Source organism: Gopherus flavomarginatus, chromosome 10 (genome assembly GCF_025201925.1).
Source record: "Gopherus flavomarginatus isolate rGopFla2 chromosome 10, rGopFla2.mat.asm, whole genome shotgun sequence".
NCBI classification, from domain to species: domain Eukaryota; kingdom Metazoa; phylum Chordata; order Testudines; family Testudinidae; genus Gopherus; species Gopherus flavomarginatus.
The window spans coordinates 56207707-56220761 of NC_066626.1; the positions used below are offsets into that span (position 1 = coordinate 56207707).

The 13055-nt window shown below is 38.3% G+C and overlaps 1 protein-coding gene across 3 annotated transcripts in view; it reads right to left on the bottom strand.

Annotated features, from left to right (window-relative positions):
• The window catches only part of KIF5C (kinesin family member 5C), a 124539-nt gene that overhangs the window by 46929 nt on the left and 64555 nt on the right, over positions 1-13055 (bottom strand). For all 3 annotated transcript variants that reach the window (XR_007776471.1, XM_050969219.1, XM_050969218.1), the window contains exons 9-11: positions 11377-11481; positions 10840-10988; positions 3295-3443 (exon numbers count right to left, since the gene is read on the bottom strand). Coding sequence is in view for 2 of the 3 variants with exons in the window: in XM_050969219.1 (XP_050825176.1) it covers positions 3295-3443; positions 10840-10988; positions 11377-11481 (403 nt within the window). In the remaining variant the exon portion in view is untranslated. The remainder of the gene's footprint in view (positions 1-3294; positions 3444-10839; positions 10989-11376; positions 11482-13055) is intronic.

Here is a 13055-nt window from a genome sequence, read left to right on the forward strand (position 1 = left end):
CATGTTGAAATTTCAATTACAGAAACTATCTACCAAATTACCCTCTCTCCCACTACATGAACTGAACCCTATGCAGAGAATGGAATAACAATTCCACTCTTTGTGCTACTCAGAACAGCACATTTACTGATCTCCACAGAAATTCCATCTGAAAGTCACAGGAGGGCAGGCAATCAGATTGACAGTCTCTAATACAGTCTAACGGATGCTCATTCTAATGCCAAACTTACACCTAGGAGATAGCCAGCTATATTAGAGGCACCAGAAAGTAGAATTCCATGCTGGAAAATAGTGATTAAAAAAATAAAAATAAAGGTGAGAAATTAATAAGATTCTTTATAAATGTTTGTATCCACTCTACTGTGCCTTCCTGTGACCCCATGTGAATTTTAGTACTTATGAAAAGATATTGTAAACTGCTTGCAGTCTTGCCAGCTGAAATAATGGGTCTCGCTCCAAAATTTGCTGTGCAGCTTTGTAGTTCCAGAAGCGGTCAATACGCTGGAAGAGAACAGAGCTCTGTGCAATTAGTGATAGCAGTTCCAGAGGCCAACTTCTGCTTTCAGCTGCACCAGTGTAAATCTAAAGCAGCTCACTAACTTCAGGCAGTTACTCCAGATATACACTGGTTTAACTGAAAAACAAAATTTGGAGCTAGATGCCTTATAATAGTTATACGTACTGTTATTATGCTCGTTTAATTATTTTGTAACAAACCACAGTGAAAACCACATTAGAGAAGAGCTCCTACAGGAAAAAAAATCTTAATATTACATTTTTTGTTCATAAATTTCACATTTATTTACCAAGTAAATGCTATACGATTTCATGACTACAACAGCCCAGTTACTCCAGATGTACCTAACTGAAGGCCGTAGTAACAAATAAAAGACAGTATAATTTTCCATTCATTATGCAGTTAGACAAGCAACTGTGTAATTGCAGCTATCAGATGACCATTTATGCTCTAGAAAAGTTACCTGAAATTGTGTTCATTTGCAGTAAATGAATTCAATTTAGTGCTTAATATAGACAAAATCATTTAATCACAAATTCCTTCATTTTTTTTTGAGCAAAGCCATTGGAACACACCAAATTTGCAGGTTAAAATTAAACAAAAGACTGTTTTCAGATCTTGCTTCACCAAAAAAAAAAAAAAAAAAATCGATACCAATATTTGACCAAATGCAGAAAATGCTCTTGTCCTAAAAGTTATTACAGACAAGTATGAGCATGAGAGGGATGACCAACATGTCCAATTCCAATATTACTAGTATCTGTATATAGGATTTTTTTTAAGCTTTGTTGAAAACTAGGATCTTCCTTCCACCTATGGATTTCCAGCAGCATGAACATTTCACCTGAGTGTTAAAGAGTCAGGAGATTTGTACCATACCAGGAAATGAGCTAAACCAGTGGAGGCAAGACTAGGATGACCCAGACAATGGCAGGCATTCCTAGGCTTGGCTGCAAGTGGTTACAGCCTAATGGTCAGATCAACCGTTCCAGTTGCTGTGAGGTGGAAGGTGCCATTAATTAGATGTTTGTTAAGTGTGATAAACGTAAACGTAAAGCAATATTGATTATTTAGGCTTGGGGTTGTTTTGGTTTTTCATATTTTAAGTTTTAGTTCTCTGTTACATATGTTCCTAAAATGTGCAACAGAGACCTGAAACTTTAAAAAAATATCCATATTGCAATAATTTATATTGCTTATACAGACTCCTAAATTGTTGTTCATGGACTTCTCCTAATTTTCTCAACTGCTAAACAGCATTAAGAGACACTAAAAATATATACTTCCTTAATACTACTTTTCCTCATAAGCAATGATGTAGTTGCAACAGACATTATGCGATCATAAATCTGAGGGAAGCAGTCTACATACTTATGAAGAGGAGGAAGCAGATTGTTCATGAGACTTTCTCTGTAAAATATGGCCCTTACTATGGAAGAGTTTGGGACCTCTGTTTTATCTACTCTGAATTGGATTGGTTTGGGAAAGTGACAAGCTAGCTTTTGAAAAACATCATCTCTGTCCTCTCTCAAACCCTTAGAAGAGATTGTGACCACCTCTGATACTGAGATAAGCACAGAGACAGCTAAGGCTGCTGTTCCCCATAAAGGCAATGAAGGCACCTGCGGTCACAAAGGGTATGTCTACATTACAGTTAGACACCCACGGATGGCACAGGCCAGCTGGCTGGGCTCATGTAATTGAGATACAGAAATATGGGCTCGAGCTGCAGACTGAGCTCTGTGACTTTCTCACCTTGACTCCTGTCTGAGTCAGAATATCTACAATGCAATTACACAGCCCCTTAGTCCACTAGTCTGGGATAGCCAGGGGTTTTAATTGCAATGTAGACATATCCCCTAAGAGCAAAAGTGATCTAAAGAGTCTAAGGCCACGTCCAGACTAGGAATTAAAATCGATTTTAGATACGCAACTTCAGCTACGAGAATAACGTAGCTGAAGTCGAATTTCTAAAATCGAGGTACTCACCAGTCTGGACGGCGCGGCATCGATGTCCGCGGCTCTCCGCGTCGATTCCGGAACTCCGTTCGGATTGATGGAGTTCCGGAATCGATGTAAGCGCGCTCGGGGATCGATACACCGCGTCCAGACTAGACGCGATATATCGATCCCCGAGCAATCGATTTTAACCCGCCGATGCCGCGGGTTAGTCTGGACGAGGGCTAAGGAGCGATTAAAATGGCCAACTTTGCAGAGTGGTGATCTTGAAAGGAATTATTCTGCTTTAGCACAGAGATTCAAAGTGGTAAGCAACATCAACTAAACAAAGGCAGAAGATACAGCAATACGTCAATTAAGCTGCTATGCACATCCATCCCCAAACTCAAAGGCTTTCAAGTTTCTCCAAAGACACCATGGTGAAATTAGGTACTCATGAAAGTGAGTCTTTAGCATAGTTCTGACACTAGTACAATGTAGACAGATGCTGTGCAAACTTCCTTATACAACTGTCACTCCAATTCAATCCTGATTTATTACTTCCTATTGCAGTGCTGGTATTCCTCTGAGCAAAAAACCTGCTAGTTATGGCAAATAATACAGCAGGTCAATAGTTCCATTTTTTCTGGTTCTGTAATATATATGGACCTAGTAGACTGAATAATCATTTATCATGGAAGTGTATTACCAGTTCATCATCATTTGGAAATTTTGTATTTTTCTGTGTTGAAAACTTGTATGACTGTTTTGCAATTCAAAGAAAGATTTAAACATCTAGAATGAAAAATAAATACATATTTTGTTTCATCGTTTCTTACCATTTCTCCACCTATTCAGTTCCATCTCCAGATGCTGGATAACATTCTTCAAACTCTTGTTTTTGTCTTTTTCCTTCTCATATTTTTTCTTCCATTCTTCTGCAGTCAGCTCTAGATTCACAGAAACTGTGTTCTTAATAGTCTTGGCTCTGTACAGTAATAAGGAAGGCATGAAAATATAAGTGATCATTAAATCGTTTTCATCACAATATTTCTCAGTGTAACATAGCAAGGATTCAGATTTAAAAAAACAGAACCAAAACACGGAATGCCTGCACCTTAGGAAATAAAGTACAATGCCACAGGTCACTCTTCTCTTAAACACCTTGGAGCTTAAATATAAAAAATGTTCACATAGCAAATGCAGCAACTGATTAGTAAACGGATCAAGTCTCAAAAAGCAGATCCACTTTGAGGTACAGAAGTTAAAAAAAAATCTCTTTTAAATTAAAAGCAAACAAAAAACCCACAAAAACCATGCTGCAGGAGGTATTCAGCATCAGAAAGTTTTGCCTTAATTTTCTTCAAGTTAATTAAAACTCAAGGCTGTGAAGAATTCTCTCTCCTTGGTTAGAAGAAGGATTCTGCAAGTAGAGTTAGGAACAGATTTTCATGTAAATTTTGTAATTCACCTTGGACAATATAAAGTAACACTGTATACCACTTTAGCACAAAAATATTAAATCCAACTGAATTTGCAGAGGAGGGGTTAAGTAGGCAGAACATAATTACCCAAACTGTGATGTGTTGGGATGTCATGGCTAACCCCGTTCTCTCAAAAAGAGAAAAAAAAAATCTTTAGTGACCACAGCTAGTAAAAATGGATAACTTTACTTCCCCTCTAAAGATGGCTCCTTCAATGGCATGTTGCTCCCTAAAGCCATCATATGGCACTGTCTCGGAACTGAGTACGAGTATCGCTTACTAAAATCACAGCACAACTACATGAAGAACGCCGGCCTTTCCCAGGGTGTCTCCCGTCCAGATACTGACCAGGGCCAAAACTGCTGAACTTGAGAGATCTTGCCTGACGTGCTCCAAGAGGGATACAGGTCATTAATACTAATAATGTTTAAATTGTTGGTGCTCAATATCTAAAGGCCTTTGTGTGCCTTAGAAAAGCATCCACAATTATAAACAAAACCATACGCCTTATTATACTGCTAAGGTAGGAAAAAAGCAAAACCCTAATACACATATCAACAGTAAGAATGAATGAAGTTGACACAGTTGCAGTTATTTTATTCCAGTAGTGACGGCAGTTTTGCACAAAAAATCCCCACACAACCCACCACCCAGAACATGCAGGACAATTAGCAGGGCATCTGCTTTTAAATAGATGTTTTCTAAAAATAAAATGAGTTAGGAATAGAACTGAGCAAATAACTGACTTTTCAATTTGGGGGCCAAAATGAAAAAAAATTGATTTGAACCTAAAATTGAATTATTAGTTTTTTCCTCACCAGAAGGGAGGGAAATTGTTTTGGTTCAAACAAAATATTTTCTTCAACCACATACAAAAGTCAGTTTTTGTTTTATTTTGGATCATTTTCAGGTGGTTGTGGAGTTGGTTTTTGGTTTTTTTTTTAAACCCCCCTTTTTTTTTTTTAATCTAAACTTGGAAACAAAATGCCATTTTGAAATGAAAAGTCAAAACATTTCATTTCAAAACTGTCCAAACAAGCAGTTTACATTTAAAAAAAAAATCCCGGTTTTTTTTTTTTTTAGCTGAAACTATTTATTAAATTCAACTCATATTAGCAAATAGTTTCAGTGACACGAAAAAAATGCAGTTTTCAGTGAATTTGCTATTCGCCACACAAATATCACCAGCTCTAGTTAGGAAAGCTACAGTGTTGACTGCCCTTGGATTGCTCAGCTATAGAGCCAACCAGGGTGAAGGCAACACTATCAGGTTAAACAAACTTCAAGCAAAGGAATATTAAGTATACCTAGGACAAGCAATTTAACAATCAAAAGATGCAGCGTGTAAAGCATACATGCAGAAAAGCTGATAAATAAACTACTTTTCTAAATAGATTATGTCCAATGACTAGCGCAGAGACACATGATAATTACTAGCTGAAAAGCCTAATCATTGTAATTCTTTTAACAAAAACTTTCTTCATGGCTCCATTAAGTGATTCTAAAAACATGGTTGATAACAAAAAACCCTGAAAACATTATGTCAGCAACCTCCATCTCTCCCACTGCTCCTCCATATCCCAACCACTACATAAACTATCATTCTCACTGCAGTTTTTGCTGCACGTTGAATGCAGTAGTTTTATTACTTGCATCTTTAGCACAGAGAACTACCCTCTGCCCTTTTTACTATGGTATCCCTATGAATACTCCAGGGCTGTCTCTGAGCACTGTCCTGTTATTCTTTCAAGCCTGTTTCAAATTTCCATTCCCATGAATTGTTCTTCACTCATTACTAGTGTCATACTGTCAATAAAAACAACAAGGAGTCCGGTGGCACCTTAAAGACTAACAGATTTATTTGGGCATAAGCTTTCATGAGTTAAAAACCACTTCTTCAGATGCATGGAGTGAAAATGACAGATGCAGGCCTTATTATACTGATACATGAAGAGAAGGGAGTTACCTCACAAGTGGAGAACCAGTGTTGACAGGGCCAATTCGATCAGGGTGGATGTAGTCCACCCCCAATAATTGAGGAGGTGTCAATTACAAGAGAGGGAAAGCTGCTTTTGTAGTGAGCCAGCCGCTCCCAGTCCTTATTCAAGCCCAAATTAATGGTGTTAAATTTGCTAATGAATTTTACTTCTGCAGTTTCTTTTTGAAGTCTGTTTCTGAAGTTTTTTTTTCAAGTATGGCTACCTTTAAATCTGTTATAGAATGTCCAGGAAGATTCAAGTGCTCTGCTGGCTTTTGTACCCTACTCAGTATTGTAAGATGGATCTAAGTAGATGACCTTTAATCCTGGAAAACTTAACCACTTAATGTAAAATGTTTTAAAGGTGGGAAAATGCGGCTTCATCAAGGATCTAAGCAAGGCCTGGAGGACACTCAGGAAGGAAACGTGAAAATTATGATAATCCATAATCCATTCAGCAATTTTCCCTTAATATTTAAATCTTATCCATAGCCTAATCTGCAAATAGCCCTACTGGAGGAAAAAGATGCACAACCAAAAGAAGTGTTCTCTTTCCGGTTTCCTTGGTGGCTGAAGGATAGGGATAGAAAATGTTCACTGTAAATATTAATATTCATTTCCTTTCTAGAAAAGCCTTAGAGAATAGCGCCACATGCAGGGTAAAGCTCCTTCTGTCCAGTTATCTTAACACAATACAGCAACAAACATCACACTTGTGTCTTATTGTTCACAGTGAACTGCTCTGCATTAGGGACACTATAGCTCCTGTTTTAGTTCACTTATGCATGACTGAGGTGGGGGCAGTTAGCTGTCATAGTGTATCAGGACAGAGAAGGGCCATGTCTACACTACCACTTATGTGGAAAAAACTTTTATGTCGCTCAAGGGTGTGAAAAAACCACACCCCTGAGCGACATAAAAGTTTTCCCACATAAGTGGTAGTGTGCACAGCGATATATAGGCAGGAGAGCTTCTCTCGCTGACCTAGCTACCGCTGCTAGTTGGGGCGTGTCATAAACAGATAGTTAAGGGTTAATGTCTCTTTTACCTGTAAAGGGTTAACAAACAGTGAACCTGGAACACCTGACCAGACGACCAATCAGGAGACAAAATACTTTCAAATCTCGGTGGAGGGAAGTCTTTGTGTTGTGTTGTTTGTTTGTCTGTTGTTCTCTCTGGGTTCTGAGAGTGACCAGATGTACATACAGGCTCTCTAATCTTCTGTTCACATTTAGTAAGTACAAAATTAGAAAGGCGGTTTTAGTCTTTTGATTGTTTTCTCTATTTGCAAATGTGTATTTTGCTGGAAAGATTTTCTCTCTGTTTCTTGTACTTATATACTTAGGCTGGGAGGGAAGATCCCCCTGGTCTAAATGAAGCTAACAGACCCTGTAACATTTCCCAACTTGATTTTACAGAGACAATTTTTACTTTTTTCTTTCTTTAATTAAAAGCTTTTTCTTTTAAGAACCTGCTTGATTTTTTGGTTTTCTTGTGTGAGACCCAAGGGGTGGGGGTCTGTACTCACCAGGGGAACTGGTGGGAGGAAGGAGAGAAGGGGGGAGGAAAAACCTGATTTCTCTCTGTGCTAGTCACTCTCTCTCTCTCTCCAGGACAGAGGAGGGGGAGGAAGGTGAATTTCCTCTTTGTTTTAGATTCACGGAGCTTGAATCTGTATTGCCTCTTGGTGAGGGGAAAAGAGGAGGGGGGAAGGTGACATTCCTCTCTGTTTTAGGATTCAAGGAGGTGAATCCAGGATCTCCCAGTGTAACCCAGGGAGGGGAGTATCTGGGAGGAAGAAAGGAGGGGGGAATGGTTTATTTCCCTTTGTTGTGAGATCCAGAGGGTCTGGGTCTTGGGGTCCCCTGGGAAGGTTTTGGGGGGACCAGAGTGTACCAGGCACTGCAAGTCCTGGTTGGTGGCAGCCTATCAGATCTAAGCTGGTAAATAAGCTTAGAGGAATTCATGCTGGCACCCCATCTTTTGGACGCTAAGGTTCAGAATGGGGGTCATACCATGACAGGGGGTGGTTTTATTATGTTGATGGGACAGCTCTCTCCAGTCATTGGGGTGAGATGAAAAAAATCCTGGGATCAACAGAGCTACATCACCACTGATTATAACAATGGAGTATCCTGTTAGTCTCCCAACAATAAGAAACATTATACATGACAAAAAATAAAATATATCTTGAGATAAAATTGCTTTTCTCCTCCTAGAAAAATACTTAGCATTTTTAGCATGGAACTTTGTTATTTCTAGTTTTACAGATGACATAGTAAGTGAAACAAACTCACAGCACTGCGTCTATTATTCATGCAGCAGCAATCAAGGCTCTCGTTAGCCAAACTGTTCTGAGTCAGACAGTTTCTAAAAATGGATTTGCCTTCTGAACAGAAGCTTCATTTTTGAATCCCAGAGAGATGAAAATCCAAAAACAGAAACTGGACTATCGATGTTCAATGCACTTCACTACGGCTGTATAAAATGAGGTTTTGATACATATATGGCACTATCTACACACAATGTAATTAATCCCCTCTAACATTACTGGAAATGAATGTGAAAATCACTTCCAGTAATGTTAGAGGGGATTAATACATGCTTATGAAGGGAAAGTAGCTTTCACGTTCTTACAGCTTTAAAAATATGTTAATCTATATTCACCTAAACTGAACTGCAAAATTCTTTGGTGTCCAACTTGGTGTGTTCTGACCTTTATCTGTACAAACAGGCAGCTCAGTGTTAACCTCATCTAGGCCCCAATCCACTGAAGCATTTACTCACAGGCTTCAAGTTAAGTACCTATTTAACTGCTTCACCGGATTGAGGCTCTATCCAAAAAGGACCAGGGACAAGCAATTTATTCAGACAGATGGGACTGGCACAATAGGGACTATTTATTTTGTTATGTTATGAGGAGGTAAACCATTCACCAGAATGAACTGAATTCAAAGTGAAAAAATTACAGATATAAAGATGACAGCAATGTGACCCCATCATACTATTTAACAGTAACCCCCTGCTTCCAACCTCTAACAGCGGGCAGTATGCAAGCCAATAAGCCACAACTACTGATCTATTACATAATAATTATAAAAACATTGCTATTATTGCATCCTAATATTTGCATTCACTCAGTTTCACTACTCAGTTATCACGTATCAATAAGGAGCAAAATATCTCCAAGAAATGCAATTTATTTTTGCATGATGATACACATTTAAATGAAAACAAAATTAATGAACAATAAAATCTTTAATAATAATCCCTCAGTCTAAGCATAGAACTGACTATTGCTCCATTTTATAGTGATTTTTGAATTATAATTTTGTCATAACTACAATGGGCCAGATGTTCCATTCCCACCAAAAGCCCAGAACGAAAGCCCCTATAAAATTTTCCCTGGGGAGTTCTTCCACATGCACCTATTCAAAGTGAGCAGTTTATGGTGCCACAGAGCAGGAAGGGGACAAAGACCCTTCTCCAGTGGCAGCAGAACTCACGTAAGTCAGTCACGCTTTCCATAGCTTGTTTCTGTTTTGCCACGTCTGGGTCCTAACTGCCCTGGCTGGGTCCTAGCAGATGCCAAGGGCAAGTTAATACTGGAGTAGTATCAGAATGTCCATAAGGGGAGAGTGCTGCAGAACGGCTCCACTCACTGTCACCTCTGGCTCCACCCACTAACTGCCCCACACAGCAAAGCTCCAAATGCATAGAAGGGTGCATGCAGTTGAGCCTTTTCACCTTCTCCTTTGCCCCCTCACCTGCCCCCCTCCCGATATATTGCAGTCTTTATGCCCCTTTCTGTCTATATGCAAAGAAGGCATCACCATCAGGCACCGATTAAGAAACACAGATCCCATTCTTCTCCCACTGAAGTCAATGGTAAAACTCCTATTAACTTTAACAGAAGCTGGAATGGGGCCATAATGAATAAAGCTTTGCCAGGTAAAAATTTCCACATTCTTCTACCATCCCATATAAAATGCTCCTTCAGAAGGGTGGGTTTTGTTGCAAATTGTGCACCTCAGGAAACATAACCCAATATATTATACAAATAGTTAAGTACATTATATTGCAAAGAGCAATTATTAGCACATATTGTTTTGTATATCAGTCATACTTTTGGAAATTACTTGTTTTGTGTAGTGTATCAAAGACTCCATAGATTATAATAAAAACACTAAATTATTCAATGAGTCTGGCTTTTTTTTTTTTTTTTTTTAATACAAACTCCCACCATGGACTTCACAGAACTTTTTCCTGTGGACCAGAGTGACACAAATTTTTCATTCTGACCATTTTCATCCTTGCCTTCCTCTCCAGAGATCTTTAAAAGTGGCAAGATCCTATTTATGCATAAACCTACTGAAATAGACAGTACACACAAATCCACATTATACTCCTCCTAAGAGGCATCAGAAAATGCTTCCTTTGCAGTCCCACCACGTACATCAACGTGTCACTCAAGGGAAAACTAAACCTTAGAAGCTTCAAAAGTACCTCAAGTGAAAGCTTCCCAGATAAAGCGAAACCAGAAGTTGGCTACTTAGTTAGCTCGGGGATGAAAAACACAGCGCTGTTGCCATTTCCACAACATTCTGAAGCGATGCTACTGTGCTTAGTCCTTCCAAGAACAAGAATTGGCTTTGAACTCTTGACTAGTGTAGTTTCCTGCCATCGTAACATTTATTTTTTCTTATAATCCAAGGAACAACCATACTATTTGTATTTCTGTAGCATCCTTCAGGACAAACTAAAACATTTTAACTGTAGTTTGTACAGAAACTGCAGCCTCCATTAAAAACGGATGTCCGCCTAACACAGTTCTCTTCTAAACACTCTGCAGTTCAGCTGATTCAGAAAATGCTGCCAGAGCAAACAGAAGAAACAATGTCCAGGCCAATGCTGGGACTCACCTTTGTCCAAACATTAGGGTAGACTTGGTTTCTGCTTCATTGAAGATGGAGGGAGAACAGCAGATAACAATGGTAGTTCTGCAGTTCCCACCTAGGGAGTCTTGAAGAATTCGGGTCATTTTGCTGTCTCGGTATGGAACATGGGTTTTCTAATTGAAAGACAGACAAATTACTTTTCAAACAATATTTTTAATAGGCACATTAGAAAGAGCATGATGTGCCAACGAATTAGACTTTACTGAGTTACAACGTGTGACACAGGTATACTTGTTTTAATTCTACTAAAATGTGTTGTGCCTCCTAATAGCTCAACTGGTAGTCATTAGGAGTTAGTTTTCATTATACTTTCTAGATTAAATAGGAAAAGACAGTGTTACATTAGTTTACAGTTCAAAGCTAATATTTCCCTCTCTCATTTCTAAGTGGAGATGTCAGCTTATTTTATGTATCCATGGCAAAGAAAGCTGACTGACAAACATAGCTTATTATTATTATTATTATTATTTAGTAGCACAAAAAGTAAAAAGGATTACTTACAGTTCCCTCTGCCAAGGCTGAGATCACGTTGCCCAGAGCAGACAAAGACTTATTGATATTTTTAGCTTCATCAAGAACAGAGCCCTCTGCTCCAGTTTTGCTGACCTATCAGATAACAGAAATAATTCAGACTACACTCTCAATGAGAGCTTGTGCAAACAACATTACGATACAGGAAGAGACAACGGAAAAAAGTTACAGAACCTTGGAAGAGAAAAAACGTTATCCTCAAACTAAAGAAGTTATTTAAAAATGTATCTAATACTTTTAAAGCATCTTAGAGAAAGTCTATTTAATGGCATTTTCCATCTTTCTCTTGGTTCTCTTCCCTCAAAATAGGAACACAGTCTATGGGTGGGTCCTTACTTGACCAGTTCAATGGAAATTTTAAGAAGTGTAGGATCAGGCCATATATTTCTTTTAATTGTACTGCTGAAGGTACAATATATGCCTGATATTACTTCTGCATCCAGCCTGGGAAATGGATGCTACCTCACGGACAAGTGAAAAAATTGCCCACCTATGAACAGGCTAGCCTACTGAGAGGCTGCATAATTTCAGGTTTTCTTCTGAATGCTCCCAACAAGTCTCAAATCTGTGAATTTAAGGATGAAGGGAAGCTAACTGGGAACACATTTTCCAAACTGCTATAACAATATTCTGAATTTTCTAATAGACATAAAAAAAAGTATGCAAGAATTCATTTTAAGTGAAAGTGCTTTTTGCTGCCACAATGTAAAGGCAATCTTCAATGGAATTATCAACCAATATATGAAGAAGGCTATTTTACCAACCACACAATATACTGCAACACAACATTTTATTTTATGCATTTGTCTCTAAAGAGAGAAAAATAAAGTCTATTACCATTATGGAAGAGCCATCTATACTATTTAAGTTTGATTATTTCTCAAATACTTAGTGCAAAGTGTGTGGGTGGAGATCATGGGGAAATGCAACAGAGTCCTAAATTAGATCTGAAGTAATTGATCTAACCAAGGAATTTTTTATTACTATTTATTTACAGCCAGACATTCTGTTTGACTTCATGTTAAGAACATTTTCTTTGATGGTCAGATCAATTCTGGGCAACAAAATGGAGATTTGTTCCATTGTAATTCTGTTTGGGCTCACTCTTCTGAGTAAAGAGACACAAATTTCATTCTGCTTAACATTTTTTCTGTATCCAAATGAAAGCAAAAATAGCTTATGCCATTAGTGTTATACAGGGAGTCTCAATAACATACATGCAGCCTTCAGCTATACCAACTGTATTAAACACTAATGTCTCAACACCCTAATATGCTAAAAAACTGAAGCACTGGAAATGGGATATGTCTGAATTAAAACTCCACACACACACACACACACACACCAAAAAAAATGGTGGAAAGTCTATACTCTTGCTCTTAACAGCTTTCTCTAGATGCTAGTGAACAAAACCAGTCTTCCATTACAGCAAACGTGAAGATACACGCTCCGATACAGAATGTGTCAATGTATATGAAAATTATGTTGTTGCAATTTACTCCATTACAAATTAACAACCAACTACAAATACTGTGTTTTGCATTTCGTTCTAGTCAGTACTACTGACCTATTGCTTTCTCCCATCTTGAACTCCAAACATGTCACAGATTAAGTGTGAGCCAATATTCTTTTCTACATACTAGACTTCT